Source organism: Manacus vitellinus, unplaced genomic scaffold, assembly GCF_001715985.3.
Source record: "Manacus vitellinus isolate BGI_N305 unplaced genomic scaffold, ASM171598v3 scaffold_28_pilon, whole genome shotgun sequence".
NCBI lineage: Eukaryota > Metazoa > Chordata > Aves > Passeriformes > Pipridae > Manacus > Manacus vitellinus.
Genome location: NW_021940122.1, coordinates 7,188,694 through 7,215,400, shown reverse-complemented (window position 1 = coordinate 7,215,400; position 26,707 = coordinate 7,188,694). Strand labels below are relative to the sequence as shown.

Below are 26,707 nucleotides of genomic sequence, written 5' to 3'. Positions count from 1 at the left end.
GGAGGTTGGACCAGATGACCCACTGTGGGCCCTTTCAACCTTACCCATTCTGTGGTTCTGTGAAAAGCTCATAACAGCTTCATGGAGATACAAAACACCCCACTGAAACCAGGCAACCACCCGAAGACAAAAACAGAAAAGGTTTCTTCAGTTGTAGTTAGTTCACAATCCATCAATTTTCATGGATATGAGCCCTGTCAAGAGCTTTTGAGCTTTGTTTGATCTGGCAAATTAAACTTCTCAAGTATATTTGTTTCTCAGGAGATTCCCATCCAGACTGAAAATGGCTACCTTTCTGACACCTCTGAACCCTTTATTTTCTCTTGATTATTGAAAGAGCCTTAAACCCTCATTGGGGTCTGAGCATATTTCTTAGAGGTAGTTCTTGCTGAAGCACTGCAACCTTCCTTCTCTCTTTGGTGTCCCTCAAGAGATTATAAGCATCACTTACATAGCTAGCTGACCACAGACAGTTCCCCCAAATGCTGCTTGATGAGCATCCATTGATTTATCCAGCTTCTCTGAAGCATTTTCAAGCCACATTTCAATACTTTGATCTTCTCAAGTCTGCATAAGATCTGAAATTATTCAGCTATATTACATCCCCCCATCTGTATTATTTCAGTTCCCACTTCACAGTACCTTGTAATGGAGTTCAGATTGTGGGTAATTTCTTTTGTACCTGCATCTTCATTTACTTATCAGTATTCTTCTAAGAGGATTTAGAGATTTCCTAGTATCTGCAAAAACACTGAATCTATGATATATCATTTTCATTCACGCTGTTGGCAATAACCAGAACTGAATATGACTGTGGATCTGTGAAACCCATGTAAAAGTATTCTGTGAATATATGCCTTGAATGGTATCAGATTGGCTCTTGTATCTTCTGAAGCTGCCAATTACTGATGGTTTCCATGCTTGCTTGGCTTTCCTTTCTTCACTCTTCAGTTTCACAGATATGACAAATACATTTCAAACCTACAATCAAAAGTAATCTGAACTGTGAACTGCACCACAACAAAAAAAAATCACCAACATCTTGTAAATAAGAGCAGTAGGATTTACTGCATGGGGAAGTCTAGTATTGTGCCTTTTTCTGTTTGGCAACTATTTAGAAGAACTATTCATACGGAACAGTGAGCATGTTTTAAAAAGCCTCTACTAAATCACACAAATGAGTCAGTCCAATGTACCACTTGTGACTCACAGATGATCTGCAGTGGCAACAAATAAGCCCTGTTGAAGATGCTGCCTTCCAGATGAAATACAACTCTGAATTTGTAGTTGCTAATGACGACCCATCTCTTTTTGCTCTAATTACCAGAGGCATTAAGTCTGTTGCATTAGCTGAAGCATGTACTTGGGTCAAGACAGACTATCCAACCAAATGATCCCAACAGATTTAATAATCTCTGACAGTTCTCTTGCCTTCTTAAACTGTTGTCCCATTTCTCCCTATTAGTGGATTAAGTGACTGTACAAAATGAGTAATTGTAGCTTGAATCCCCGATAACATTTATGCTGTGACAGTCATTAGTACTGTTCAGAGTCTCCATTCAGAGGATACTAGCATAACATAACCAGGCTTTTTTGGGGCAGAAGTTCTGGGAATTAATTTCAGGGTTTTTTCCACTTTGTCTTTTAACAAGTTGATATGGGCAAAGGGGATACTTCAATGACAAAAGCCTGGGATGGACTAAAGGGAAAAGAAAGTGCTGCTAATTCACTGTGACAGCATCAGAATCACATATGGGTGCCAAATTGAAATGCTTCTCTATCATTCCCTCCCCTTACCAATCAATACTTGGCAGGCTCAAAAATGCTCCGAATGCCTATGCTGCTTGTTCTCACTGCCACACGTTCTCGCATTAGCCTTGGGCCTGCTTGGTATGAAGTGCAATTTAAAGGCTTATATCCTTTCCAGACTAAGCACAGCATTGGTTTAAGTCCAGTGGTTCATAAAGCCTGATATCTTTTTTCCATCCGTGGCCACACTGGACACGTCAGAAGGCAGCAGACACCTTTTGCTAGAAATTACTTCTCTTAACCTGGGAAGAGGTTTGGAACCCAAAATTTTTACAACCTGAATGTTCTCCAGCTGCAGTGTAGCATTTCCAAAGAAAGTGATCATTCCCAGATCACCGGCTGAAGATGCAGGAAATCCTGAAAAATGCTGAGATTATAATGCTGCTACCCACCACTGACCAGCCTCAACTAGGAAATTCCTAAGAATCCAGTTGGCTTTGCAGCTGCTTTTAAGCAGCAAGCCACTGGGCAGCAAACATAAATCACATAGCAGTATTGCCAAGATCACTGGGACCCAGTGTGGTGATGTGTTCAGGGTCTGGAAATTTCCAAGTTCAAAATGGTCAGCTCAGAGGATGGCAGGAGAGGCAGGAAGCTGCAAGCCCTGGCTGCATCAGCTTTGAGGCTCCCAGGAGAGTTTACGGAGATGTTGGGCCAGAAAACTGGCATTTTGAGATCTAAATGCATGTACTGTCCTCTGAAAGTTCACTGAAATAGTGCAGTGCATCCTGATTTAAACATAAAATATTCCACTAGACTATTTCCAAGCATTTACGAAGGACATTTTTCTCTCTCACTATGTTTTATCCATTACTAAACTACAACTACTGTTCTATTGTTTCAATCAGGATGTTCCACCATTTTGAAAAACTACCTGTGGCCAACATTCACAAAAACAGGAGCCTTCCAGCACTTCTATTTATAAGCCTAGGTAAACAGCCTGCATGCCAAAAAGGAAATAGTCAATACCAAGGAAGCTCTCACTGATTTTAACACATGGTTAGAAAAACGGCATCTGGAAAAAACATGTCTGGCAGAGCACAGTGCAACTGGGAAAGCTTTTTCTCACCTGAAAAGACTTCCAGTGCTAAAAGCTGCTTCATTTTTTATGTCAGCATAGGTTTGCTGATTATTTTCAGCTGTCAAGAAAAGGATTTTAAATCTAGAGGCACAATAACTCTGGGACAGACTGACCACATGCAAGATTTACAAGAGTCAAAACAAGAAGCATGCTTGCAATGATGCTGTGTCGACATGAGGGGCTGAATCAGACTGGATCACAGCATTTCCAGGAGCTGGTATTTTTTTCCAAGACTGCCCTCCAGAGTACAATGTTAGCTTGTATTATTTTTACACTTTGCTGTTGTGTCTAAATTGACCCGATTCAGAACTTATGGCTTGAGTCTATGGCAGTTTGAAGCAAATTGAATAAATCTAATGCTAAGTGAGAATAGTCACTTCAACACAAACTCACTTGGGAAAGAGAATACTCAGACTGGCATCCCTGTTTATGTGCTTCATCCAGTCACTGACTAATAAAAAAATGTACACGAGTTCACTGGAGCCAGAGCTAGAAACTAGGTCTCCTATATCACAGGCCAATGACAGCTACATACCCATCAGATCTATTGCTTTCTCTTGATGAAAATACAATTACTGCAGAACAAATGGGTCAGCTTCAGCAAGCAAACTGAGAAGGGTCTCCAGGCCCAAAAAAGCCTGGTCCTCAGGAGCTATTTCAGAGTGCTGGGAGAAATATTTGTGTGGGAGGAGAGTAAGATTAAAAAAAGCCAAACCAACCAAATAAAACCTACAAACAAAACAAAAAAGAAAAAAAATTACCCCCCCCAAACAAACAAACAAAGAAAGCACAAAACTCCCCCAATAACCCCCCACAGAATTAAGACGGCTCAACGACCACTTTCTGTGAGTCATGAACCATATTAAAGCAAGATGTGGTTTTGTATAATCTTGGTTAGCAGCATGGCCAATCTACTACATAAAAGCTTTCTTATCAAACGCCTCAGCTTGTGTCATCTTACACGCAAAGGTAAAAAAAAAAAAGAATCAAACTTCCAAATCTCTAGGATACGTCCACCTGGACACTATGTTGTGTTCTGGCCCTGACATGGCATTGTGGAGAAGATGGGAAGGAGAAGCTGAAGAAGCAATCAGAATAAAGGAAGATTTTGCCATTATAACTGCAGAAATGTCTCAGGAAAAGCACAGGGAAAGGCCCAGACAACTATATGCTTTGTGTGGAAAGAAAGGAGCGGAGAAGAGAGTTATTGGGACTCTACAATGCATGGGCCCTGAGGGAAACAATTGCCACAAGGAACAATTGCTATACAGATGAGAATGAAAACACCAGCAGTAGTGAGAAAAAAGATGCTTTTTATTAGAAGTATGATATATGTACCACAAAGCATAACAAGAGAGAACAAGCCTTGAATCTCAACATAGGCTTCAGTCAAGTCTTTTCATAGTATTTCTAGACAGATCAGATCACGACCTGCATAGCTACACAGTCCAGCATCAGTCACTGGAAAATGAGTTAACAGCCTCCAGTCCGAGCTATGTCTGGCAAATACACATGCTACTCTTTTAGTCTGCAACTTCTGAAAATTTGTCATCCTCAAGAGCAGGCAGCAGGAGAAAGAAAGAGGAATGCAATTGCATTCTTCAAGCAAACACTTCCTCCTCTATCTCAGATCATAAAACTATACAGCTTCAAGCTAATCCCCATAATCAGCTGCCCAGCCCTTTCCACTTTATTGGCTGTTTTGTGCAGTCAAAGCCAAATTGCCAAAGGGAGAGGGTCAATCGTTTGTGCTGCATCTGCTCCAGGCAGTGATAGGACACAGGATAGATATTTAGGGCTAGAACTAGTTAAATGCAGATTCGGGGCACTGAAAACAGGAGTGGGGGAGAAGAAACAATCCCGGAATAAGATCCCTGGGAATATGCAGAACAAGTTGCTTGGCCAGGCTAGTGCATGGAGGAGCAAGCCATCTCTCTGCTCCTTGGGCTTTTATGGATGAAGGGAAATTGAAACATAGGCAGATGTATTTCAAATGGAAAACGAGGTGAATAACACCACAAGTAGTAGAGGAGCAGTCTGGGTCAGGAGGGAACAGCATTCATAAGAGCACAGGGTCATTCAGTCCAGTTCCAGCTATCAAGGACACCAAAGATCTCATCTAAATGCACTTACACTGCATGAACTGCTCTCTAACAAACCCAAGACTAGCAGAGAAAACGATCAAATGGCCACAGCAGTAATTCAAAATCTTAGAGAGGATAATGGACCCTCAATTCAAACAACCCAATATACCTGAAAAAAGGCCATTGTGCAAGCACTGCTTTCTCCTGCCCTTGTTGTTGCTGGAAGCCACGCCATCCCAAATGCCCAACACCCTCCCTACGTACCATGCAAGGATCAAAGCATTATAAATTAATTTTTAAGGAATTTTCAGTTTCTCTATTTTTATTTCATGCACCTTGCCCAGCAGTACAATTATAAAGCAGTTACCATCCCCTCTTGTCCTATTACTGCATGACTGTAAAAAGTTCCTCTCCAGCTCTCTTGTAGCCCCCTTAGGTACTGGAAGGTGCTATGAAGTCTTCCTGCAGCCTTCACTTCTCCAGGCTGAACAACTCCAACTCTCTCAGCCTTTGCTGACCAAGACAGAGAGCAATTCTTTTTCTGACCACAAGCATTCACCAAGTCTGTGTAGCCAACAAGATGCAAGGTGATAACACTGGAAAGTGCAGAGTTGAGTCCCTCTCAGAAGCAAGGTAGCTTTAGTTAAATTTGAGCCTGGTGCATGAAGAACTGAGTAATTTTGCCCAATAGCTGCTTGGAGCTGGTAGGCAATGCTCACTGCTGCCATCTCAGCACCAGTACTGCCTATTATCAGCAAAGAACAAGCACATTCTCCAACTGTCCCTGCTTTCAAGGGATGGCACCTTAGTCCCACACCTCCCATTTGATGACTTCTGGAGGTCTTTCTACTGCTAGTGTGAAAAATTGCCTACAGCAGAAGCATCAGAACAAAGAAAACGTTAAAGCTACACTGACAAAACAAACAAAAAAAAAATCTCACAGTCATATGAAACATTCTCCTTCCCATATGTAATTTATGGTTCCTTTCCTCATTCTTGGTCTCTCACTCTCTTTTTCCTTATCTGGGCCCAACAAACAGTACAACGCAATGGCTTGGTAGTCAAACAGGCTCCAGTCACAGCAAGATACAGCTGGTTCCCAGTCAAAGCACAGGCAAACAAAGCTGCATTTAAGAGCAGCCCAAGCTAACAAAGAGATGTGTCAATGTAAATCATGCTGTCTTACTCAGTGGCTGCTCACAGAAACACTCCTCATCCTCACGTAGATGATAACCAATAAATGAAGTGTTTTCAAGCCAGTAGTTTCCTGCAGCATGTAGTTGAAACATATTAGAGAGGAGAGAATGACAAATCTGAATGGCTATGGATGGAATTATGCCGAGCACATAACAAGTCACATCTGAAAACTGGGCCTTCAATCATCACCTCCATGGTGAAACAGCAAAAGTGAAAACAGTGGTAAAAATCTAAGTGTCTCAAGTACCAGAGAGAGTGTGAACTCACAAGAACTGCAAATAACAAGAACAAAAGATAGCCTTTGTCTGGTAAATTTAGACCAAGGGATGAACAATCCAAGTGATTTTGGATGCCAGTGCATCCTTCATATATTCCAATTACTCATTCTAGAAAGGCTGCTGATGAAAACACTTTGAGTTCAAAAGACTTCCAAACACCTTCTTTAAAGCTCCATGAGATTCTAGAAGGCATATGACAGATTAAGCAGAAAAGATACTTAAGTTGGTTGCATTTTTCTTTTGCATTAAGCAATAGAAGAGCAAACGATGACTCTTGCATTGCCCAGTGCCCAGGAAGCATGAACAGGGAGTCTGGCTAGACTATTGTTCTTAGCTCCATGTTGAGGAAGAGTAAAATGCAACATGACACAAGGTTTAGTAATATTACTCATCATGTAGACCATCTATCTTCTTCAGCAAGTGTACTTCAGAATACTGACAGATAAAGTGCTTTTGCTATTCAAGGAGAATCTTTAAATTATCTTTTTTCTTTTAAGGATATACAGAGGTATGAAATATCGGGTACCCACCAGTTTCAAACAGATCCCTACCCCCCAGCCACTTTTTCCACATTCAGACATTTTCTTTGCCACTAGACAGGGGACAGGAAATGCAGTCAAGCTATTTATCATCTCATTTCCAGGTAATGAAGACAAATGTTCAAATTCTGCCATTCCCTGACAAGATGTTTTGGCAGAAGCCCTGAGGGCAGAGACTATGGTCTTGTGCAATTGTATCACACCTTAGAGAAGGGGTGCCAACCAGATAAATGCCAGCTAGTGCTCGTGAGAACCCCCCCTGTACACGTTAGTAACATCACCGCAGACATTTTGCTATGCTTAAAGCCCCCAAAGTGTTTCCAGTCTTTCAACATCAATCAGCACAACTGAAGCCAGTAGTAAATTGATTCTCACATTCCACTGGTGCCGGTTTTTGTTAGAAATGATTTGTGATAGATATGGTGGAATATATTGATTAGTACTGACAGTCCCAGTTTCCCAGGCGCTTTGTAGCACTGCCATTCCAAAATGACCTGCTTTCCACCTTGTCAATTTTCTTCTGCAGAGTCCATTATAAATATCTATTCTATTCTGAGAGCTTCATCTCCCTCCAGAAAACAAAACAAAAGGGTCAGGCAAGTAAAAAATCAGTACGATAAAATAGGTTTGTGGTGTTGCAAAAGAACTTGTTTTTATTGAGAGATTTTTGTGTCAGGGGAAGAAAAAGGCACAAAATAAGTTACAAAGACATTAGATGAACTGTATGAATCAGAGGCAGTATCAGAGCTGTTACAAATCACCAAAGTTGGCTTACTAACATAGGTTAGCCTCTACAAAATTTTTAAAAGAAAAAATATTTCAAATTATCAAAATAATTCAGAAATTAAGAGAGAATGTAAAACCCACCAATATTAACTTTTTACTAAATTCACACTTGGGCTTACCACCATCACCCTCTCTTAATAGACAGAGATCACTGGAAAATATGTAGTATTACAGAATTATTTAAAAAACTCATTTACATATTATAAATTAAGAATTTATATATTTACCTTTTGTACCTCCAGTGAAGTACAGTACATACAGGTAAAGGCAATATGCATAGGAAATACATTAAGAAAACAGAATAGGTAAGTGCAATTATTCTGAATATTTCAACATTTGTTATGGCCCCTCACCTATGGCAAAGAACATCTTAAAAAGATGGATCCAACAGTTGTTCACAGAACATATGAATATACCACCATAAAAGGTCTACTGTGGAAAAGCTTATGCTGTCTTCAGTTGTGACTTCTCAGATGAAGTATTCTACAAACAGACTTTTCAGCAGTACAACTCTGAGTTAACAACAGCACACTAACACAATTAAAGAAGAGAAAGTACTTCTAAAATATATCATCCTGATTTTAACATGGGAAGGCTCGTAACACTCAGTATTCGAGTAATCCAAATTAAATATTTAACAACACACACACCAACTATATACAACTTCATATTTTACTGAATCTATTCTCCCCACTTCCAATTTCCTGTTATTCAGTTCCCAACTGGCAAGGACTTTCGATTGATAGTTCAAATTATATGGGCATGAGGAAACAATGCAAAGTCTACAGGATAAAGAGACTACACAAAGATTTGGTTTTGTGATGATGAAAGGTGGAGCAGCAACAAAGTAGTTTACCCCTCCGGCTGCTCCTCTGGTCAAGTGGAGGTCTAAGTCCTGTCTTCTGAAATCAGCAAGGATGTAAATGCAAACAGACACAGAGCTTGGCTATAAATGCCTGATTATATCCTTAGGAGTTTCACTTACTTGACCTAAGACAACAGCAACACAGAAAGGGAATACAGTACCAACTACCACTCACAAACTGTCAGCCCAAACTAAGGACTTGATTTATAAAAAAAACCCCACCCTGTAAAGTCATGTGCTGAGCATAACTGTGAGGGTTGCAGCAGTGAGGGGGCTGCAGGGTGCCTTGTGAGGGAAGAGGCCAGGCACTGCCCCATGCAGGTCCCAGCCAGCTCAGCAACAGGCAACACGGAAATCGCAGAATGGATGAGGTTGGAAGGGACCTCTGGAGGTCACCTGGTCCAACCTCCCTGCTTAAGCAGAGCCACCTAGCAAAGCAGGCTGCCTTGGACCATGTCCAGATGACTTTGAATATCTGCACACGTGGAGACTCCACAACCTCTCCAGGCAACCTGTGCCAGTGCTCGATCTCCCTCACAGTAAAAAAGTGCTTCCCTATGATCACATGGATCCTCCTGTGTTTCAGATAGTGTCCACTGCCTCTCGGGCACAGTGCTGCACTCCAGCACTGTCAGAGGAGTTGTTGGCACTTCCACAAAAACATGTTTAAGAAGGGCAGCAAATGGCAAGAAAGAGATTACAGTGATACAGCAGTAGGAGGAAAAAAGGGTAAGTCCATGTCAGCACAAGAGGAGCTGAAAGGAGAGACAGCTGAGCAGGAGAAAAGCCAAAAGAAAAATCACAGCCTGAGGAGAGGCTGAGAGTAGACTCAATGGGAGCTACAACTCTAAAGGGACTGTGTCTGGTGATGAAACCCACACAAGAGCAGTTGAATAACAAACAAAGAGCAGAGAGAAAAACCAAGCACAACAGATTGATCCTGTGCTGCCTGTTGCCTTGCTGAAGAGACTGAGCATGACATGCAGTCATGGAACTGGAAACCACCATGGGGTAGGGGAGAGAGAAGGAAGAGCAGTGGCTGGAAAAAAGCAGCAGTGTTTTCTCTAAGTGTTTTATTTATTTTTTCTTTCAATACCAAAGCAGTAACTAAAATCTTAATTGGCAATAAATTAATTTGATTAAAACTCAACTCGAAACTTATTGCCCCCCAAAACTGTCCCCAACTGATACTAATATAAAATTAAGAGCCTTCTGGCCCTTCTAAAAGCAAACAGTATACACAGGAAAAGCCATGTTCTAACCATGTAATTCTGCTCCTTCAAAGTCTTAAGCCTTCTAACTAAATTTAAAAGGCCTTTAAGAAAAACTTTAAAGATAAGGATGACTTTAAGTCATGGATTCCCACATAAATAAAAAAGGAAAGACTTTGTAGTTTCCTAAAAATCAATTAAATAAAGTGACAAACAAGCTCAACATAAAGAGGTAGCTTTAAAAAAATCAAGGTATCATTAGATTCAGGAGGCAAAGGTAGTGCAATAAAACTATACATACGAAAAATCTACTTCCTATTTCTACATTACTTACTCAGACTTTAACAGGAACAAAATAAAATTTCGTTCTGATTTTGAAGAGTGAAAAGGATCAAATAGTAGAAACCAGTCCTTTAGAGGCATACTTGAAATCACAGCATCCACAACTCTTTCATCACAAATCACCCGCAGTTGTTTGCTCCATAACAATTTTTATCAGTGCCTGCAACACTGATTTTTTTCTATAAGCTAGCATTAGAAATGCCTGTCTCCCAATCATGTTTCCATAATTTAAAAACATTTTGTTTGAAAACAGATGTGCCAGATACCTCTCATGGGAGATTTTAAATTAAATATAGCCTTCAATATTGGCCAAGTTTTCTTACTGCCATATTTTTTGCCATAAAAAGTATGAGATGAGCAACTCAGATGTGTTGGTGAGAAGCAGCAACGTGCACACTAAAGACCAATTTCCCCTACAAACCTTTAGTAAATGAGGGTGGGCAAGTATTTAAACACACTCCACTCTACAATCTTGCTGTATACGACAAGACCCTGAAACCCCATGGTCCTACTTCCTTCTCCATAAACAGTGGAGAATGATTTAAAAGAAATAATCTTTCTTCTGGGGGTAGTCAGCTCCAGCTTTATCTATCTGCCTTTTTACTGACAAACACACAGCCATGTTAGGGCTGACTTGCAGTGAACATTAGTTGTAACAGGGATTTAAACTCTAGACATTATTACTTAGCAATGCCTCTAACAGACCAGGCATTTTATAAAAATCTTATAGATCCTGTGAAGCTCCAGGCAAGCTGTTATTAACAATGCTAATTTGTAAGGTTGATGAATGAACTAACAAATTCCAATCAGTTTTAGAGTAAACTGACATTTGCAACTCAAAAGGAAACAGAGTCTGCAGATTCCTCTGTAATGGCTACATGGTATAAATTCTGCATGTTCTACAAAGCCTGCACTTTAATCCTTCATTCAGTTTCTTTGGTTTCTCAGAAGCAAAAGCTACTTAAGTGAACTGAGCAATGAAAGACAAGCAAACAAAGGTAACTCTCTGTCCACCATAGTTTCAGAGATGCTTGTTAAATACCAGTTTTGGCAGGCTGCATGGAAGAATTCTCAATGAAGGCAGCTAGAACTAGTTTTGGACTATTGCTTTCCAGCAAAAACTGTCTTTGGCACTTATATAATCCAATTCTATGATGCTACTTTACACATAGTCCCATATAAAGTTGACTGAGGAAATGAAAGATGACTTTCATAAAACAGGCACTTCAAATTAGAACAAAAAAATCTGTTCCCCATTAAGCAATGCAGGAGCTTTTTTCAGAATGACAGGAACAGCAAGTAGTACCAAAATTCAGATGAGAAAGTTCAGTAAATTCAGACTGTTGGGGTAAAAGTTTTACCCAGCTCTATTAGATTTAATAACAGCAGCACCTGGAAAATCTGAAGGCTACAACAGACTGGACAAGGCATTAAAAATACATAGCATGGAAAAATTATGTATAAATTTGCTCACCCTCCAATTCTACACTGAGATCTGCCACAGAGGTTTTCTTATATAGGTACCTTTCCTTCACATAACACATCTTGCAGAAAGATACAATCAATGAGACTCAAAATACAGCTATACCCTAAGTCTCCTGTTTGGTAAACAGCTGAATATAGACATTTCTGACACAGACATTGTGTCAGGCCAGACTAACTTCCACCATCAAATGACAGCATTGCTCTTGGGCTTTTCTGACATATTAACTGCAAGGCTCACAGTTTGCATGCACAGACTCAGCTGTGTCGAAGAGCACGATCAAAGAAGCTCTAACAGGGTGGGGAAAGGGATACACAGGGCACCAGCCTTCAGCTAAACAAAATAATGCTAACCAAATCTGCACGTGGTGATCAGGCAGAAGACTCATGAACAAGGGTTTTAGCCCAAATGTTTCCATTAACACACTCCAGGAAAAGTACGTTTGTTCCTCACTTTCCCCTTTTCCTCAGCACAACAAAAACACTCTTGCAAACTGCCTTTACATGCTTAGGTGAAATAGGCTGGAAAATGTATGGCTCAACTGCATTTCCCATGGTTCTGTAAATTATATTCTACTAACCTCAGTACATCCATCCACAGCCTGGAGACCGTGGCATGGATTGTACACTGTGAGCAGATGAGCATGTGGCTGCAATCCTTAAAACCTTGACTGAAACAAAGGTGGAAACAAGCTACAATGTGCTCTATGTTAATTATGTATCTCTGGAGAGGTGTGAGCATGTTCTTCACTCAGCATCCTGATCTGAACATAGAGTCACCTGTGGCCCTCCTTTAACACAGAGCTTCTAAGTTTCTGGTGTGTCAGGGAGTCTCTGAACAGCACTTTCCAAATCCCTAAATAGAGAGCACTAGCTTCATTTTCAGGGAAGTTTAAAAAAAATAAACTTCTCACTTCTGGATTTTATTCTCTCCAGCCTATCAAAAGCAGTCAGGTAGTAAAATCCCTTTAGAAGGCTGAAGTATCACTTCACAAGTTGTGTGACAAAAACTCATCAAATAATTCTAATATTCCTATCTTTCTAAAGGGAAGCTGGTAAATTAAGCAATGACCAGTTATACCGCATTCACCAAAAGAAGGCTGTCTAAATTGTAATTATTTTGGTGCCATGCCATTTCATAGAAGAGCCAAGTCCGAATTAAAACTGAGGCAGGCCACATTTCGTATTGATTCAAAGAAATGTTTCATCACAAAAGCAGCAGTGCTGAACAAAGCTGAAAAGGAGAAAAAGGAAAAAGGAAATTATGAAACTCATACCCCCAATAGGACATCCTGGAACCAATGCTAGCTCTGTAAGCAGAACTTTCAAGTTGAGACAAAGAGCAAGATGGGTATTTCTACCAAACAGCTGTTACCTTATGTTTTCACTTACCCTTGCCCTGAAGTATTTCAGTTGAATTCTCTTTTTTTTTTTTTTACTCCTACCAATAATTCTCCTCCGTGCTTCATGACCTGTCATTCTCCTTCATTCCAAGCTGTATTCACATATCACTTGTGAGATCCTGAGATAGCGGAATCCCAAACATACCTCATCTGAGACAGTATTAATAAGATCTGACTAATCAACACCATGGGAAAGCCTCTCTCCTCTCTAGCATAATCCCATTAAGTGAGCTGGACAAAAAACCCCAGAACTGACAGCCAGAGGAATTGAGGGAAGAAATTCCTTATTGGGGATAGGTATCTTAATGTCTACACAACACAAAAAAAAGTTAACAGTGCCAGCTGCTTAGTATACAAAGCTACGCTAGCAAAAAACATAGGATACTTCACTCAGCTGTAACAAGGATGTCAGCTCTCAGACTCCTAGCATTACAATACATAATAAACTGATGTATCTAGTGCTGTATCGACCTCCGCTTTCCAGTAGCTTCTCAGGGCAAACTTACTGCTCAGACACTGAGATTCATTGATTGGGCCTACTCAGACTTCTTACACAACTTCAAAAACACCCAATGGATTCGAACTTCAGAACACAAAGGGGGAGAGCAAAGCCTGATGCTACATTGCTGAGCTTCTCCTGTAGGGATTTTCTCTAATAAATCTTCTGATTTCTGATAACTCACCAGGGACAGTAACAACACAGAGTTCTTATGGTTGACAGAAAGAAGATTTAAAATTCCTTCTAAAAAAGTCCCTTTAAAATTTAAAAGGTGCAAACATGGGACAGATTTAGGGTTAAAAGAAGAGCAGCAATATCTATGGAAAACAATTGCTAATTTTGTCTTCACTCTTGTTTTTTCAATTTTACATATGTATACTTATGATACAAAAGTGCATGAGTGGAGAGGTAAATTTAATTATAAGTTGAAGACTGTCACAAAATCTAGCTCAGAGTGATATTCTCCACCTGAACCATGACAGCATCCTACAGTTGTAATGAAAATTATGTGGAGGTGTCTTGTAGCATTACCAGGGTTACCAGTAGGGGATAATGACAGCAAAAACATGGAGGGAGGAAGGCTTACTGTTCCCATCTGCTTCTTGGATGACTTACTCCACCTAACACCTGAAGAGGGACAGAGACAGAAAACACCTAAAAACAACTGTTGGGTCTTGGCAGCATGTTAATGCCACTGGGCTTACTGCTGTTTGCTTCTAACTAAGAAGGTTTTATTTATTTAGAAGCCATCAGCAACAAAAAGTCATTTTTCCACCTCTCCATAAATTAAAATGTGAATACAAAATTAAAAATATTTTAATAGGTTCAACCTTTTCAAGTATTTCTGAGCAACTTATTTGAGAAATTTTCTTACGTACAAAAGGGCCAAATAAGGCAGAAAGACTACACAGCTGGGTTTAAAAGTGCCTTGCCACATCTACAACAACTATCCAACAGTCTGGAAAAAAAAAAGAAGGCTGGAATTCTTCTAGTGAAGCTCATAATACAGGCAAACCCCACAACCATACTGATACTCTGTCCATACGGACTGAAGTTTCTAACTTTGCTCACAGTCAATGCCTGGATCATGTTCAGTCCAAGTGGGAATGCTGCACGTGTGAAACTGCAGTCCCTGGGCTGCCCTCTGCACCAACCAGGGGAGTTGCTCTTTGCTCAGTGCTACAGTTCCCAGTGAACAAAGTTCAAACACCTTGCTGCAAGCTCCAGATTCTGTTTACTTTCACTTCCTGGAAGAGTTAAGGAACTCCCAGTTTAACCAGGAAATATTCAGCAGTCAGCTGTTTGATATTTTTAACCCCAGCTTTTTCAAGCCTAAGATCTACAAAAACAGCTCGTGAGCCTGAAAATATACCTTCTGCCATTGTATGGCACTTTGCTAGGAACTCAAAGTAGGAAGACTAAGAAACATTTTATGGAAACCCATCTTAACAAAGAGAAAGTCACAGGTTAGAGCATAAAGACAACAATGTAATCAAGAAAACAATCTCTGTAAGGCCTCATTTTTGTAGTTGGAACTTTTCATATGTTCATGTTTCATATTACAGGACTCCACATCCCGCTAATGAAGCATCTACCAAAAGTTCAGTCTAAACAGGAGAATGAAGTTATCATGCTCAACAAGGTCAAGTAATGAAGTGCTTGAGCAAGCACCTGCTTAAGAAACAACATCAAGCAACCAAATGCTGCCTCGAAGAGGCTTGCCTGGTTTTTAAGTAAGAATGCTATCTACACACAAGACTTTAAAATAAACACTAGCAGCTTCCTGGCAATGAAGCTCAAAATGTAAGAGCAACTCATAGTTCCTCTTACCACTTCAAAGTTAAGTCTCTTCCAGAAATAAAGACACAGATATGTCTACAAAAATGAGCTATATATTCTAACACACCTCGCACACAGTATGTGATAAGTACCTTACCTATGTCACACCCATGAAATTATATCCGTCAGAGAATTATTTCACTCCACAGAGAAGTTGCTTAGCTTCAATATTTATGGCAAAGTGAGGACAAGGTAGAAGTAGGCAAGTCTATACAGCAGTGCTGAGATGTGGGGAAAACATGGCAAAAACATGTGTAAGTCAGCCCAAGAAAAGCCTTGGTGCATGAAAAGAAGGGAAAAAAAAGTCAGGAATGTCCCTTATGTCTGCAGCCTCTTTTGTGTAGTCCTTCCTCCCAGCATTCCATTATCACTAAGTAAATGCCCAGCGCTCGATTAACCAGCTGCACCCAGTAACTCTACACAGGTGTGCAGAGAGAGAAACCTTACGTTCACAGTTGCCTCTCCTGTACTGAATATGCAGAGGCCATTTCAACACACAATTTCAGGAATTTGTTCCCACTGAAGTAGCATACAGCACATTCTGTGACTAATTCCACCCCATGGAATAAAACAGTGGTTGTTTTCAAGTTTCTCAGTTTATACTGAATCAAAATCCACCACCTTGAAAATAAAATGCCAACATGTGCATTGATGATCTGTCCAAGTCCATCTGAACCTAGATAATTTCCTAGGCTTCAGAAATAACACTATCCCAGCCTTGCTGTCTCACCTGGCTTCAAATGCAGTCCATGCACTGTCACTCTGAACCACAAGACTTTGAATGGCTGTCCCATAAGAGTATCAGTGGTGTAATTAGTCTGAACAGGACTCAACCCCCTCTCCTAGTCAGGAATAACACAGGCACTTGCCCAATTACATTCCCTGACAAGTGAGGTCCCCAGTACTTGTCATACAGCTGGACTGAATGCACAAGTAAGAAAAGGCATAAAATGGGCCAGTGTTTCTTCTTTTCATTACTTGATCATGTGAGTCTCTTCATCAGCATCATAAAACTCCTGATCTTCGCTTCCACTCTCTGTAGAACTGTCTTTGTCTCCAGACTAGAAACAAAAATTAAGTAATTAGTTAGCACAGAAGTCACTAAATCAATCTCAAAATACATAAGCATGAACCATTACACCTCTATGGAATGCTGCTAGAGAAAAAGCAAGAAAAGACAGGTCAAATCACTATATTAAAACTTTGTCAAAGACATAACGTGAATTAAGATTTCTTTACGTCCTTGGTTCTTAAAAATATCTTTAAAAGAGATACGGTTTAGTGGATGGACTTTCTCTGCTTCACTAGTACACTGGAGAACACATGCAGGAACTAGACTGGCTAGAATGGTTCTGAAGTGATAATGTACTCTACTTTCTTAATTTAAGTCAAAGGTTCCTACTCTGTGGAGAGCTGCTAGATACACAGTAGCTCACCACAGCTCACAAACACAAATGACTTGATCAGGTAAAAGCTTCTCCATCCAGAATTAATACTTCTCCATGTGTAGAACAGACATTTTACTATGCAAGTTTAGTTAAAAAGATCCCTCTGCAATACTAACTAAAAGTGTTACGGAAAAGGGAAAAACCATATGTTCAGAAGGTGAAGTTCCTGTTATATGCATACTTACTTCAGCCAGAGTCCTTTTGACAGCATAATTTATATCACATACCCAAACTAAAGTCAGCTGTTACAACTGGTAGATTTTTATTCGGCCAGTATTGCATTTTTGCATGGAACTGATGCAAATTATTCCAGTTAAAAAGATTCTTCTGATAATATAAACTTTATCTAGTTTGGTTATTTAGGATTTTTCCCCCAGTATGCTTGCATCCATCCTAAGACTTCTGCCTGCCTAGTCATATGCTAAGAAGGGTGAGAGAGAGGGTGAAAAATAGAGAAATGGAAATCATGTTCCTGACTGACAGTGCCATGCAAGCAAAATCTGTAGCTTTAGATCTGTCTTCAGAGGAGTTTTGCTACAGCACTGTGAGTTGACTGCAAAGGAATTTCAGATAGTTTGAGCACTAAGACCTGTCAGAAGATATAAAGGGAGTCATGTTATGCTTTTTTCTAGATTTCTAAAATTATTTGAGGAAAATCAGGCTATCACTGGATGCTGTCCAACTTGAATATCACATTCACGTATGTTAACAGGGACAAACCCTCCATTCTGGGCAATCACAACACATGTTAACTTGAAAGTGGTACAAAAGGACAATGGATTCCACAGGGGGAATTCAGGGTATGCCAAATAAATTCTAAATCTTTCTCACAGCAGCTTCATAAGACCTCTCTATGGCCTTATCAAATAGGGTTAATGTTTAACCGCTTTCCATTTTATCAACACTTTCTTTGTGAGCTTTACAATAAATCCCTAATGTCTCACAGACATTCCAGATATAACTTCCCTGAAGTTACAGGATTAGTTCAGGCCTGAACCAAGGACTTTTCCATTTGGATTCAATAATTTTTATCCATCTGGCCAAAGGGTTCCTGAAGAATGTTCTCAATTTTACTTTTTTTCCTTCTGTGGGTCCTGTTCAGGGTGGGATTTTAAAGAAGCATACAGAAGAATAAGCAAGCAAAAGTTAAACCGGAGAAAACTGATTGACATAAGTGAACCAAGTTGTGAGAATCCTGATAGACAAAACTTGGCACCTCAAAGGGCAATACTGACCCTGGTTGGTTAAAAAAGGAAATTAAAATATGACTTCCCTCCCCCTAAGTTATAACACCTGCACTGCTTGCTAGATTTGCTTTCATTGGTAAACCATCTGCACAATAAGATGTAATAATGATGTAATTGCCAAAATAACAGTTGATGTAAACATATATGATGGATTTGTGTAGTCATCAAGAATGTGGTGCCATAACATGTTATCCAGTATGACTGAAAATGTTTATAAAATATGCATGTGAAGTAGCTAAGGTATAAAATTAATTGTTAGAGGACTGTCTCTTTCAAGCTTTCTTAAAGGGTGCTTTTGTCACTAAAACTGTGCTGTCCTGTCAAGAACTGTTACAGCTAAAATTGGTAAACAAGGCAATATGTTGAAGTCTCTGATAGGAAGCAACTCCTCTCATTCTAGAAACACATGCTACTCAGCCTCCTGATTTCTGTGAAAATAAGTATGACTACCTGTGAATCTCTACTTAGCAAATGAAAGTAAAAGGTGCTAAAGAATCCCATCTCATCTCAGCCTAATGGAGTAACTAACACTTTTTGTCACGAGCTTCCCTTCAAGTCTTCTGACCACTTAATCTATCGTCCATGAACCACTAGTCCATCGATACTTAAAATTCTGAGACCATTAAAACTTTACCCAAGTTCGAACAGCCACTTCCAGCTTCTCCAGCTACTTCTTTCTAATCCCATTTCAGTCACAGAGGAGCAGCCATGTTAAAAAATCTCCACATGACTGGAGGATGCAGATGCCAAGGAGTTTAAAAAAATGAAGTATAAAGTGATATGAAAAACAACATTCAAGGAAACCTGACTGCAAAACATGCTGCTGCCACATTTATTTATGCTTATGCCTGGGAGTTTTGTAGTTCCAATGTTTTCAACAAATCTCATTTCCCAGAGTCAACGGTGGGACACGTATCGGAGGTTAGTCTAGCTTTAACCCATTTAAAGCCTCTTAGTCTAGCTTTAACCCATTTAAAGCCTCTCTAGGACAGACCTAACAACTGGCACTGCAGAACAGTCCAGGCAGGTCAGGAGTACAGGGTGCTGCCTTTGAGAACAGCTCTTCACAAACAGGCTTTTGTTTTTGTTACCACCTAAGGCTTCTCAGGCTTCAGTGGCCAGCTTTGGATGAAGCATGCTGCAGCAATCCTTCTCAGAGATTAGAAAGGCACAAACATCACTTTATCCCAAAGGGAAACACTGTAAGCTTCTGGCCTTGAAGGGATGAATTAACCCAGCTATGTTTCAGCCTGCATTTCCAGATGTGATGGTAGGGTTACTAAACTATCTTCTCTATCTCCTTGGGGCCTATCCTCCACAGGCCACGAATCACTATCCTAATTTATTTAGAGTGGCATATTCAAGCTGACAGCTGAAATAAACACAGCAGAAAAAGTACTAGGAAAAAAATTAATATACCTGTGAGCCATCTAGGGCTTGCAATGTCATGGCTTCATCTCCCAGCCTCCAGTACGAGCATACCTGCAGGTCTGAAATAGTTTCCAGCAAAGGGCTGTTTAAGGTCTCTGGTAACAATAAGCTTAAGAGCCCAGACAACAGACCAGTCGCTCCAAACACAATGTAAGGCAGAGACCACTGTACAGATTTCTGGAAAAAATAACAGAGAGTTACATTGAGATCGGTTCCCTGTAGTTCATACTGCCTATTAAAGCACTTAGCCTTTACAACCAATCCCCCATGCCATGTGTTTGTGTTCCTATTTAGTATAAAGTTACCGATCCTTCTGTTGTTTTTTATTTGCTTGTTTGTTCTTTAACCAATATTGTCAGTTGTATCATATTAATACTATTAGATCCACACAGATTTTTGGGATGAACTTTAAAAGAAACGCCTGCTGAATTTGAACTCAATTCTTTCCCATAACATATGTATTTTTTAACAAATGCAACATCCTTTTGTAGTAGGGAACAGAAACACAGACATGCTGCTTGGAGATCTCTTGGGTCATCTAGGCCAACCACCTACTTCAAGCACAACTACAGCCACCACTAGACCAAGTCAATCATAGCTTTGTGTAACCAAGTATTGAAAAAACTGCAAGGATGGATATTCCCCAAAGAGGAGACTGTTCCAATGCTGCCTAAAGCCTCTCAAAAAGATTATTTTCCAAATTTCCTACCTAACCCCCAAAACTTCCTATCTAACCACAAAACTCATGTCCATTGACCCCTTCTGAACTGTTCCACATAGCTGGGAAGAACCAAGGTGTAAGACCCAGTGTTCACCTGAAGCCATGTGCCCTAGGCTCCTGATCATTTTGGTTACTCTCCACTAGACGCTCCCCAGATTTTTCAACATCCCTCTCAAACTAGAAAGGTAATTAATCTGTGAGCCACATACTGAATTGGGCCTGATGTAGCTCGGGGTGAAGTCTATCTGTCTGTGACGAGAGGGCTGGCTTCCACTTAACCTGTCTCTTCCAGCAAGGCTGCTACTCAGCCAGTTGGTTCCCAGACTGTAATGACCATGCAGTAAGTCCACACTACGAACAGAATTTTATTCTTCTTGTTAGCCTTCATGGGATTTCTGTTGGCCCAGAAAGTCCCACTGGACTCTTGCTACTCCTCCTTATTTTGCATTCTCTAAAAAGGAGGATGCATTCAGTCTTATCTTTCACTTTTCACTATCCACCAAATATTGACCCCACCACTATCCCTTTGACCCTGGTGGTCCATACAACATTCAAATTTAATATTCCTTCCATCCAGGACACATTTCCTCAGCTTCCAAATGCTAATAATGTAGGATAGTCTCACAAGCCTTACAAAAGCCTTCCCTGCTCTCCTCCCTTTCCTCATCCGTATTACCTTCTGTGATTAAATGACTATCAAATCCAACTGGCTGAAATGAATTATTCTTAGTAAACCCATGTTCACTGATCCTGATTACCTTCCTTGCCTTCACATGCTTAGAAATAGATTCTGAGAGATCATGTCTCAACCTTCCCAGAGACTGAGTTCAAGCTGCTCAGGCTGTAACACCCTGGTTCCACTTCCTGATATTTAAGATGCACACAGCATTAGCCATTTTACTCCCACAGCTATCAGTGATCCTTCACTACGATGATGGCTTATCACACATGATGGACAATTGCCTCACTATCACAATCAGCTCTTTCATCAACTCCTAGGGAATCCTATCCCATGGAATGGAAAGCTTTCAGCTTTAAGTCTTCTTGAACCTACTGCTCCTCCTACTGTTTGCTGGTCTTCCACTTCCTCAACTGTGCTGATAGGCAGACTGTCATGGGGTCAGGCTTTGCCTGTCAAGACTAAAGCTTAAGTATTTCAGCTTATCCCATGTCATCCACAGGATGCCCATCCCATTTCACAGCAGGCTAAACATTTTCACTGAATTTCCTTTAGCTGATAGAATCCCTATTTATGTTTCTTGCTAGTTTTAGCTTCAAATGAGCTTTGGTCTTCCTGTCACCACTTGTGATTGTGACAACCTAAGCAATGTTTATAGTTCTCTTCTGATGCCTGTCCCTGTTCTCACATGGCTTATTACAAGCCAAACTACACAGAGGAAAGGTGGATACAAAAAATTCAAGTTATCTACAACACAGCTCCATAATGTGTACATTCAGATAACCAGTAAAGCAGGCTCATTTCAGAAAAGGGCAAGAGTTTAGCTATTTGTTTCATCTTGTATAGGAAAGAGCAATTCTAAATTGAGGAAAATAACAGGCTGTGATCAAATGGAAGACCAACATGCCACCTCTTACCTAAGCAATTAACTTTTCCTATTCTTACTATTATAAGATCCCCAGACTAAAGACACTGAAAACGCATTGAAATAGTCAAAGACATTCCAAATCACAAAAATACTTAATTCTTTTCTCAAATCAATGTTAATTTGTTACTTAAACAGAGCTATTTTCATTTTCATGGAACCCCTTCAAGCATGACGATTCAAGATTTATGTCTCAGGCAGTATCAAACCTCTGCTAGACACAATATAATCGATGACAAAACCGCTACATAAAAGCTGCCTATTAAACCTACCTGGCAGACCAGCACCAGTCTTGGCTTTGCCTGTTGTAGCCCAGGGCTTTTCACTCTCACCTACCCAGCGTTTCATTCTGCAGATTGAAGAGTTCCCTACGCTCACCTGCCTTTTTGTGAGCCTTCTGCCTCACATATAAGAGAGCAAATGGCAGAGCACAAAGTTACCTCAGATAAAATCTGTCACATTAAAGGAATTGCAAGCAGCTGATGTGAAAAACTGGCACACTCTTTCACCTGCATATACATAAAACTATAAGCAGAGGAAAATAACAATATCTTCCCCACGTTTTGTTCTTCAGAATTTTAATTTGCCTTGACAGATTGCTGTGAAGTTTGTGCTCAAAAGCCTTGTCAGTGTATCAGATCTCCACATCATCATCTTCATTCATTGAAAGATAAACTAATTTGCTGATGTTTATACACCATGAAGTGCACTGGCAGTAAAACAAATTTATTCTCAGAAACACAAGTTATTGAGCCCATATGCTTTATTTTGACACAGCAGATCCTTTAACTATATGGGTTTTCTGCTATTGCTCGCTTAGGGTCTAAAACTGGGTATCACCATCTTGGTAATTTGAAATTACTATATTGCTAGGGTCCACTAGATAAATCCCAAAATTTTTACTAGAGATAAAATACCTTCTAAATTAAATAATGCTGAGGTTTTGTCTAATCACACAGATGACACTGCAATGCCTTTGGCCTACCATGATACTGTTAAGGTATGCAACTTACATATCTTAGTTTACATACATAATCCATCAAAAATATTCCCATCTCTGTAAGGCTCTGATACATCAGAGCCACAAAACAAAAATATACATAACAGAAATTCAGACTAACCAAGGAAGGGACAAAAGGTGCAATGATTCCACCAACACGAGAAAACATGGAGCAGGCACCCATTCCAACATTCCTAAGAAAAAAAAAAACAAAAATAATTAATCTTTTGAAAAGTGCCACTAAGCAAGAAAAAAACTCATCAGTCATCACCCTCAGCACATTAACTGGCAAAGAAAAGTCAAATATAACTGAAAGCATCCCAAGACAGGAATGAAACATTTTTGTAATTAAAATGAAGCAAAAGTCCCCTTTACATTCAGAATTCTAACATACAGACATATGTAGAGACACAAAACTTGTGTGATTTCAGTTCATGCATCTTGTCTCTGTGTGAAACTCTGCCTGAATTAATTTATCCAAATCCTATTAATCAGCAGAATTGCCCACCCATGACAAACAGCACTGTATAGTTTCACTGGTGGTTGATCATCATAGGCACCCCTATGGCAGATGCTTTTGTCTGCTCTGTCAGCCCAAGCACAGGGTGTTTCTGCCTCTAGTGAGTGAAACCTTACTGTAGCTTATATAGGGCCTATGAAGCATCAAGTTACTTTTACAAAGCTTATTGATCAGTCATCTTCAATGTTCCTGGTTAAGCAAGTATGATAATAGAGTTGTGTGCGTCACAAAGTACTGAAAAAGTAAGATATCACTCATTAAAAGAAATATCAGCAGTTACTATTGCTATCCTCATTGGTGGAAGGAGAGTCGTAAGCATGGCAAGCAGCCAGAGGACTATTTTACTGTTATATAGAAACACAGTTAGTCTGAAGAGAACACTGCAAATTTGAGGGAAGACAAAGTGAGAAGAGGATAAGGGAAGAAATTTAACACGTAAAACTACAGATAACCATTATATGTAACTGAAAAATTCAAATGAAAAGGTATAGTTAATAGAAAAAAACTAACAGAGAAGTAAAAGATGGTCAGCTAAGAGAACCACAGAAATGAAGACTTAAAAATTAACTTGTGTTACCTGATCACTGTGGGATAAAGTTCTGATGTGTAGATGTAGACAATGTTAAACGCAGCACTGATTGTCAGTTTCCCCAGCAAAGATAGAGAGTGACTATTCACCACTGCAAACACCCCAGTATCTGATGGAGAAAATGTGACCCTTTTAAGGCTTTTGAGAACTCAAATACATCTCTAATGATTTCAATTACACAATAGTATGGAGTGAACAGGAATCTAGTGAAGAGTCTAAGAGCTGAAACTATAACTCAGTATTTTCAGAGTCTACCACTAATTAAATACTAAACTAGTTCCATTGGTAAGTTGAAGAAAAGAGTGATACATTTTTCAAAAGTGAGTAGGCTTTTTCAGTAACAAGAAATTCAGTGTCAATTTTATAGTATCATTACCTGCTTCTAACATTATTACTCTGGAAGGAAGATGCTGTAAAGGACCATACCAAACATCCCATCCAGTTTACTTTTGTCAGAACAGCTAGTTCTTACTCACTTCAATCAGGCACATCAGAGCTCATGCCCAGCTGAAAGAGGTGCTTCCTTCTGGCCAGTGAGCCATTTCACTTCCTAAGGCACTTTGCCCCTGGCTGACTTTGGCAGTTCAGTACACAGCTGATTTCCTGGAGTCTTGCAATTCTATCCCCTCTTTTCATATGTTTTATTTGGACTAATATGCAAAAACTACTTGATGACTGATACCAGTTGAACCAGAATATCTCTGAGTGTCCAGGCTCTAGCATCTGGAATAATTCTGGAAACTTGAGTTGCATCCCTTTAAAAAAATGCTTCACCTATTAGATTCATTGCCATCTAGAGCAACTTATGTGCTCTATCCTAAATGTTTAATTTTTTTAATCACTCTTCAAAGGTGTTATACATCCACAAATCTTACAAGTGAGGTGAGTTTACACCTCTGGTTTTCAAAAGAAAAGTTACTCTGTAGTTTTGTTTCTATCATTTTGATAAACACCTGAAAATTAACGCTAGTGTGTCTCAACAAAAAAGACATTTAATTTCACATTTCCTAAAGACCCCTTGCTTCAAAAGATTATCAGAATGCTCTCTGAACTGAAAGTTATGTGGCCACACTACTAATACCACAATCACACTAGTCTTGAACATTACAGAGCCATGAGGAAAAGATGGAAACTTGTTCCAAGACTCAATTCTTTGGATCTTTTGACACTGGTCTTTCACTTTGACAGGTACATACAAGTTGCATGGGTACTACTTAGACGGACATATCATTTGGCTAATGGAGATACCACAAGAAAAATCACCCTTTGGGATTACATCAGAAAATTTGGAAAGGAGCAACTGCTGTGATCAGAAGTAAAGGGCAGAATCCAAAGGCAAAAGTTCAAATCCAAACCTTCTTAACAAGCTTTCCTTAAGGTCTTAGGAAGATTGCTGTTTATTCTTTCTGTGAGTTAGCTTCTCTGATTTCAAAAATTGAGACTCACACGTGGTATGAGCCTGATCTACGAGCAACCATCAAATTCTTAGGCTGTAGGATGCTGCCTTTACCTATTTTTATCCCATACTCCAGAAACAAAAGGAAATACTTACCTTTCCTTTTAGGAAGAAACATGACAATAAGACAAGCCAATCCTCCCAGGAATAGAAATGCACTCAGTGTTCGCTTACGACCAAACCTGAGATGCAAGGATAACAAAGCTTTATTCTGCATTAGGTCTGTAGTTTGCAGAGCAATGCAACCTCTAAGTTCACACTGACTCTTTAATTGCAGTTGGGAATTCTGAATGCCATCTTCCACCAACACTTCCTCTCACACTGTTTTTAAACTAGCTTCTATTGCAAAATGAGCACCAACTTTCTGCACTGGCTGACAACTTCTAGGATTTTGATTTGCTTCCCTCTGTGTGTGCACATTTATGAACCTCCTTGGGGGACACACAGAGAAGAGATCAGGAGGCAAATTCTACAAAAAGTGAGCGACATTGTCCAGAGTATCATGGTTCAGGAAAAGACTAAATAAATACCTGCTCTCCTCACATACTAGCACACACAGGTAGTGCTGCACGAGACCACACAACAGCTCCAGCTGAGACAGCTCCAGCTGGGTCTCGATAGCTTTGTCCCAGCAGTGAGGATGGGGATCACATCCCACAGCGGTGGGAAGAACGCTATCTAGTGTTAGCATGGAGTCAGCACAGCCAGGCTCGGCTGAGCTAGATCAGCCTCATCTGAGCCAAACCGAGATGGCTCACTATTATCTTGAAAACAAGTTAAACTGCTATTTGAAATAAAGATATATCATAGCACTTTCAAATTGAAGTGGGAAGCCCCACACAACAGGCACAAGACAATATATGGGAAACGTTATCTTTGAGAAAAGTTATAAAAAAACCCTGAATGGGTTAATAAGTTCCATACTTACCACTTTTGGTTAATCAAGTAAATACAGATTGGGTACGCTGGGATTTCTATCAAGCCTGAAAGGGCTAAATTGGCATAAATACTTCCACCTAAGTCACCCACATTAAGGGTAAGACCATAGTAAACCAAGCTGCACACAAACCTGCAAAAGACAGAATTAAAAGAAAAGTAAAATCAGAGCTGACACTTTGACTGCCAAATCAAAGCATGGTCTGGCACAATACACTATAAACTATATTTAGCATTTCAGAAGATAGGTCTAAAATGTTTCTCTACAAGTGTATGATGCCTTCTAGGCAAAGAAACCATTCTGTCCCTTCACAGACCCAATTCTTGACTTACTACTGAG

General features: G+C 39.9%; 2 protein-coding genes across 2 annotated transcripts in view; both read right to left on the bottom strand.

The window, feature by feature from the left end:
• The window catches only part of MAB21L3 (mab-21 like 3), a 37,129-nt gene extending 20,697 nt beyond the window's left edge, over nt 1-16,432 (bottom strand). The window contains exon 1 of the mRNA XM_018074696.2: nt 16,394-16,432. The gene's annotated coding sequence lies outside the window, so the exon portion shown is untranslated. The remainder of the gene's footprint in view (nt 1-16,393) is intronic.
• Nucleotides 16,384-26,707, bottom strand: part of SLC22A15 (solute carrier family 22 member 15) — a 32,375-nt gene continuing 22,051 nt past the window's right edge. Inside the window, exons 7-12 of the mRNA XM_008922526.2 lie at nt 26,360-26,500; nt 25,528-25,613; nt 23,964-24,084; nt 22,988-23,060; nt 19,530-19,718; nt 16,384-16,476 (exon numbers count right to left, since the gene is read on the bottom strand). Coding sequence (XP_008920774.1) covers nt 16,390-16,476; nt 19,530-19,718; nt 22,988-23,060; nt 23,964-24,084; nt 25,528-25,613; nt 26,360-26,500 — 697 coding nt within the window. The 3' untranslated portion in view covers nt 16,384-16,389. The remainder of the gene's footprint in view (nt 16,477-19,529; nt 19,719-22,987; nt 23,061-23,963; nt 24,085-25,527; nt 25,614-26,359; nt 26,501-26,707) is intronic.